The sequence below is a fragment of the Camellia sinensis genome, chromosome 4, assembly GCF_055761805.1.
Source record: "Camellia sinensis isolate YWXY chromosome 4, ASM5576180v1, whole genome shotgun sequence".
NCBI lineage: Eukaryota > Viridiplantae > Streptophyta > Magnoliopsida > Ericales > Theaceae > Camellia > Camellia sinensis.
Genome location: NC_138964.1, coordinates 6,817,611 through 6,824,492, shown reverse-complemented (window position 1 = coordinate 6,824,492; position 6,882 = coordinate 6,817,611). Strand labels below are relative to the sequence as shown.

Genomic DNA, 6,882 nt, shown 5'->3' with positions numbered 1-6,882 from the left:
GCAAAGAGATGGAAATGTCAGTGTATACGCAAAGTGCTTCCAAAAGGGATGTCAAAAAAATTGACTAATGTGAGTGAGCTCGGAGGAAGTTCCCATCAATAGTTCCATGATCCCTAATTCATGTGCCTCCAGGACCATCTGTAACTGGCTTGTGATTCAGATAATGAATAACATCTTCAACCCTGTTTAATCCACACAAAATAAATAAATAAATAATCATGACTCCTATATAAGACCAATCACAAACTTAATCAGCAGCAAATAGCAAATGAGCTTACCATGTTTGATTGAAGAAATCTGAACTCTTTTTGGCACTACGACTTGCTTCCCCTATTACAAGCTTCAGATCCCTACTTTGCGATTCAACCAAAGCATTTATGAATTCCACTGGCGATTGGCTGAACCCAAGAAAAAAGGATCGTCTCCTACGGTGCCATCAAACAGCTAGCATGTGCAGGAATAAACCCACGCCTCACCTTGCGTTGGAACGGAAATCAACAGCACTGCTGGACCACTACCATGCATGGCGGAACCACCGACCTGGAACAATGGAACCTGAATCTCCATATTTACCAGCTTGGACACCCAGACCAAACGAACCAGGATACACCGACCTCACTCAAGGTGTCATAGATACACCGCCGGAGCCATGACTTCCCCTATTGTTGCCGATGGTGGAATCCCAACTCTGCCCAGCTTTTTAGCCAGTAGTTCATTGAACGAAGTGGCTTAAGAAGAGAAACAACAATCAACGGGGCTGAATTTCTCTGTGATAGATGAGAGGGACCTTAGACATCAAAAAATAATATCGTGGATGTCTTTCATTACTAAAAATGAGAGAGGGACTTTAGACTAATTTTTCCTAAAATAATATGAAGACATCAATAAGATAGACAAAAAATAAAAATATAAAAGAAAATTAATTTGATCCGTAAGATGTACATAATCAAGCACATTTTGTCTTAATTTATTTATTTATATATTGAGATAAAAAAACAATTTTCAAATATCGTGATAATTAATTTAAAATATATAAAATTGGTTAGTATAATTAAAATTGAGTTTGTATAGAAGTCTATGTATAAATGAAAAAAGCATGCTTATGTAGCTCTGTTTTTTAAAAAAAGTATATCCTTAGAATGTGCCACATAATAAAGAGAAAACATTTTCAAATGGAGTCTATATAAAATTAGTTATCATAATTGAAATTAAATATGTATGGAATTATATATATAAATGGAAAAAATATACTAATGTTGTTTTTTTAGAAAAAAAAGAAAAAATTAGACTATGTCACGTAAGAAAGGGAAAAATACTACTTTTATATAAATAATATATAAATAAAATCGAATTCTGATAAATTTCTCTTAAATTTAAATTTATATGTAAAAATATTATTTGAGTTTGTATTGAAATCGATTATTTTGTAAAATATTTTTTCATATATAGAATTTTTTATTTTATCATATTTATTTGAAAAAAATAAATAATTATATTTTCAAAATTACATTTATCATTTATATTTTAAAAAATAAAATATATAAAATAAAAATATTAAAATTATTAGATCAATTTAATATATATATATATATATATTTTAAATAATATATAGAAAAATTCCTACAAAATAAATCATTGAAACAAAAATTGTTGGGATGTCATGGGCATAACTAATTCTTTCAAAATTTAAATTTAAACTTTACAAAAACCTAATCCCTTAATACTCTATTTTATATAATACAAAAAGACAGTTGATGATGTTGGCTTGCATTTTCAAAATTTTATATCGTTTTTGGGATGACTAACGATTGAAATGAAACAAGTCTTTGTGTAATTATCAATCTAATTTAATGGGAGTACACGTCAATTTTAACCTACGTAAGTACATGGGTGTAATAATAAAATAAAATAAAAATATGCTAAATATTTTATCAAATTTTTTACATAAATGTAAAATCTATACATATGTAAATTTACATAATAAAAAATTGTAAAATCTATCCATATGTAAATTAACATAATAAAAAATTAAATAAATTATTTGATGGACATAGCAATTTTTCAAATAAAAATGGATGCGCTGTGTTGGCTGCTGATAAAACGTGAATCTGTCTCTATGTCTCTCTCCAGTTCACGACAACAATAAATACTGGCCTGGGCAGAGGAGGCTCAGATGGTTGAGTAGAGTAGAGGAATCGCAGACAAGCGAGCAGTCGGATATTCATTACATAAATCATCAAAAACGGTAGTATCATCTTCCTCGACTTGTATATTATACTGTTAATCACACGTTACTATAACTATAATTATTATCATTGTTGTAACAATGTATGTAGTTTGTCCTTTTCTCAAAGAGTTGTTGTTCCGCTGATCATCATCATCCTAAAGCAAAGCAAGCCTAAACGAACACAACCTTGTCCGCACTTGTCCTCTGTTTTGTTCGGACTTCAAAATTAATTAAAGGCGTTTGTTTTCGTTGATCTCTCTTCTTGTAGGTTTTCGTCTTAAATTTATCAAACAATTTTGAAGAAAAAGGCGCCTTTCCTTGCCATAAAAAAATAAAAATAAAAATAAAATTGTATTGTATTGTATTGTATTGTATGTGGTTGTATTGGATGCTTCTATGCTGGTTTTTTTTTTTTTTGGGTTAAAATTCAATGATTCGTAAAGTTCAATTAAATTATCTTGCTACTGAAGAACCCTAACGTAGTTGTTGGTTCACTTCACTTGAATCGAATGGAATACAATAGAATAGAATAAAATGATGACTTCTTAGCATCCTATCGAATGATTATTCCATTTGTAATACTTGTCTTAATGAATGAACCAGAGAATGGACATCAATTTCACTTCATTCCTGTGAACCAAACACAGCATAAGAGAATTAAAATGTGTGGTGTGTTGGTTGCCCTGGTCATCGATCAAAGTGTATGCAATACAAATCTTGATCAAATTGTAGGCAACTCAAATCCATTCTGTGCCATAATCGTACTCGTACATAATAAACCACTGTATGATTCTATAATTCGCTTGCAAGAAATTTTTTGAAGCAAGTAATGGATTGGTTGATGAGAGCGTTTCAATCAACTGGTTTTTGTTTTGAAGGTCACTCGTGTGTTTGTTAGTTCTCGTATATTTTTAGTAATCCAAGAAAACAGAATGCAAGTTTGTGTACATGTGCCAGTATTATTACACATCAAAATATGCAAAGAAGCTGCCTACACACACTAATATTTGCATCAGAAGCTGTCTTTTGTGAACTAGATACTAGATGGTTTGACAGACTCTTATGTTTGTATAAATACTACACTTTCATCATTTCGTACAAATTCTCCTACATTTTTCTTACTTGGAATTGGAATGACATGAATCAAGTGTGATCATATGCTTGTCACTGTCAGAGACCAGTGCTCTTATTTGATTGGTAATCTTGAATAGTTGGCATTATGTCATTTATTTATTTTTGTGGTGAAGAATAGAAGGATATTGACAAAGGAACGATGCTTGGAAATGGAATTGTTGGAATCCTCTCTGAGTCGACAAACAAGTGGGAACGAAGGGCACCTCTTTCCCCCTCTCACTGCGCTCGACTGCTACATAGTGACAAGGGTAAAACTGGAGTAGCCCGCATTATTGTGCAGCCATCAACAAAGCGTGTGCATCATGATGCTCTCTATGAGGATGTTGGCTGCGACATATCAGATGACTTGTCAGAATGTGGTCTTATCTTGGGTATCAAACAACCAAAGGTGCTATACATTTCTGTTTACCATTTTTTTTCTTTTTCCTTCTAACAGTCACGAACTCTAAAATTATTTTGTTTCTGGGCAGTTGGAGAAGATTCTTCCTGATAGAGCCTATGCCTTTTTCTCCCATACTCACAAGGCACAGAAAGAAAACATGCCATTGTTAGATAAGGTACGTCCCTGTGCAGTTCATCATAGCAGTCATCATAACGTTACCATATTTTGGCCACTGCTGACATTCTTCGCGATGTTTAGATCATAGCCGAAAGGGCATCGTTATTTGATTATGAGCTTATTGTTGGTGACAATGGAAAAAGGCTACTTGCATTCGGAAAATTTGCTGGTAGAGCTGGACTTATTGATTTTTTACGTGGATTGGGACAGCGTATGCACTTTTGCACTCGATTTTATAATATTAAACATAACGTAATTTTCAGGTGTTTTTTCACATCTTGTTTACTGTTTCAATATAGAGCTTCAAATTGTACATTTCTCAGTAATGTTGAAGTACAGATACCAGGAGTTCATGCATCACGAGTAGGTATCTATCAAGAAATTTAGTTAACCTATTACTTTTGTCATTTCAGGGTATCTTAATCTTGGATATTCAACACCTTTCCTGTCACTGGGTGCGTCTTACATGTATCCTTCCTTGGCTGCTGCCAAGTCTGCAGTGATATCTGTGGGTGAAGAGATAGCAACTTTTGGACTATCATCTGGAATCTGTCCTCTAGTGTTTGTTTTCACTGGTTCTGGAAATGGTATTGTACCATTAAAAAATCTAAAACAATGCTTTCATGAATTTTCTGTTATCCTCTCTCTCTCTATATATATGTGTGTGTGTGTGTGAAATTTAATAAATATGACGATCTGTAGGCTGTACAGATTGATTCCAGTATTTTTGTATTTGCACTCCAAATATTATCTGTGTTTGAGCATAAATTTAACTTTCAATTGCCAGAAATAAACAGTGCTTGTTTTCATGTTCTCACGTAGGAATATTCAGTGCTGAATATTATAAAAGTCTCCTGTTCATTTATTTACTGTTCACATCAGATATTTCTTTTTCCAGTATTCTTTGGTTGAAATACTTCACGTGTTTTCTGTAGTTTCTCTTGGGGCCCAAGAAATATTCAAGCTTCTTCCTCACACTTTTGTAGATCCAAGTAGTCTTCCAGAACTATTTGCGATGGTAATGTTGAGTTTTATTTTATTTTAGCACCATATTTGATTCTTTCACAAATGTAGGCAATTGTATCCTGTAGTTATGATTTCATTGTGTTTAATTTAAGCTTTCAGAAATGAATCACACTTATTTGAATTTTGTATTTCTAGTCAAATATGGGAGGAGAAATATGTCTCATTTCTAAAAGGTATAAAGCAGGTTGTATATGTGGTGATCCAGATTTAAGGACCAAGATTCCTGAGACTTAGGACCAAGATGAATGAGTTGAGGTGAAGGTAACAAGTCCATGTACTCTGTCCACATCGGTTGGTGAAGTATGTGTGAAGTGTCTTCTAACTGTGAGCTTTGGACTTTTACTATTAATTTATTTTAAATCCGTGTTGGCCTAGGCCAAAGTGGATAATATTGTACAATGCAGGGCTGGGGTGTTACAGTATAACAAATTGACCTTCAAGTTTCAACCACAAGTTTATGCTGCAGTGAATGTCATTTCAATTAAGATTCAGGAAGAGGTCCTGTCCTAAGCATTGAATTTGGATATGGTGGACCAGCATTAAGTGAATTAAAATAGTGGATTTGGACATTTGTCTGTTTCAACAAAGCTGCAAGTTTTTCTTTCTGGTTTCCTCTCATGTGTGCTAAATGCTAATACATGCTTGCACACACTTGTAAGCTTTTTGATAGAATGTGAGATTAACAAGCAATATTTTTACTTCTCATGCTTCCATTATTACGATTCTTAAAAATTTAAAGTTCATTTAATCATATGAACTTAAATAAGAAGGGTGTAAAATATCAACTTGTAACTTGCTCTGGCTCAAGATTTTTGTTGTTCAACCTCAAATAGAAGAATGTGTTAGAAGTTTAACATTATATGGATGCATCAGTTGCATCAAAAACTTGTCAGGGCTTCAAAATCATGCAAAAATGTGTTGGTTTTATGATGGTTGTACCTGCGTAAATGCAAAGAAAGGTTCGTCATAAATACAAGATAGCGGCAATTTCTGCTAGCTCAAGAAATAACCTTGTAGTGATTTGTGCAAGTCACTGTCTCATTCTTTTGTAGATTATGTATTGAGGGCAGGAACTACCAATGAGGAATATACCTAAGAGGCTCAGATGGGATTATGAAATGTTTAGTTGCCCCCCATGCTGTGGCATATGCATGTCTTGCTGGCATCTGAATTTTCATTTCCATTTTATTGATTGATTTGATACTTAGATGTATGCTCCTTTTGGTTCTCTATTTTTTATAGCTCAAAAGGAAACTTACAATGAATTGCATATTTCATTTAATCCCATTTGTTTATTGGTTAGGCCAGGGATTCTCAATCTGCTCGGACATCAAAGAGGGCCTTTCAAGTATATGGTTGTGTAGTGACTTGTCAAGACATAGTTGAACCTAAAGATCCTACAAAACTTTTTGACAAAGTATGTGAACTTATTTTTATATGCTAAGCTTTGACTTATTTGTGCTTAATTAAATTGATACCATTACATTTGTCATGTAGTAGATGATTTGTGAATTTCTTATGTTAAGAAACAACTGTAGTTCATCTTTTATGTGTCTGATGGAATGCCAAAATTGAGACAGCAGCAATTATAAAAACCATTGAAAATGACCACGCACAAAAGGGTAATGGACACCTAGATACACATGGAAATCCCAGCATTTATTTGGTGATGAACAACTAACCGGAAAGGTCTGCGTGATTCACCATGTAGTAGTAATAATGAGAATTACATTGTTTATAATACCAGCTTCAAAATACTTATATATATATATATATATATATATCAATCAGACTGATGGTGGGGAATAATGACAATAGGAGGTGGCAATTCTTGCGGAGGACAAGCATAGGCCGATATTATGGAATTTAAATACATGAACATTCTTTAGAAACTGTTGATATTAATGACAGGTTTCTCCTCTCACCAGTTAGAAGG

General features: G+C 33.2%; 1 protein-coding gene across 2 annotated transcripts in view; it reads left to right on the top strand.

Moving 5' to 3' along the window:
- Window positions 1–1,820: 1,820 nt before the first annotated feature.
- LOC114261914 (lysine-ketoglutarate reductase/saccharopine dehydrogenase bifunctional enzyme) overlaps window positions 1,821–6,882 on the top strand; it is a 48,891-nt gene continuing 43,829 nt past the window's right edge. Inside the window, exons 1-7 of one of the 2 annotated variants that reach the window (XM_082924183.1) lie at window positions 1,821–2,245; window positions 3,475–3,749; window positions 3,832–3,918; window positions 4,002–4,131; window positions 4,334–4,507; window positions 4,856–4,938; window positions 6,250–6,363. In XM_082924183.1, coding sequence (XP_082780309.1) covers window positions 3,501–3,749; window positions 3,832–3,918; window positions 4,002–4,131; window positions 4,334–4,507; window positions 4,856–4,938; window positions 6,250–6,363 — 837 coding nt within the window. In that variant the 5' untranslated portion in view covers window positions 1,821–2,245; window positions 3,475–3,500. The remainder of the gene's footprint in view (window positions 2,246–3,474; window positions 3,750–3,831; window positions 3,919–4,001; window positions 4,132–4,333; window positions 4,508–4,855; window positions 4,939–6,249; window positions 6,364–6,882) is intronic. The other variant, XM_028202241.2, reaches the window with a different exon arrangement.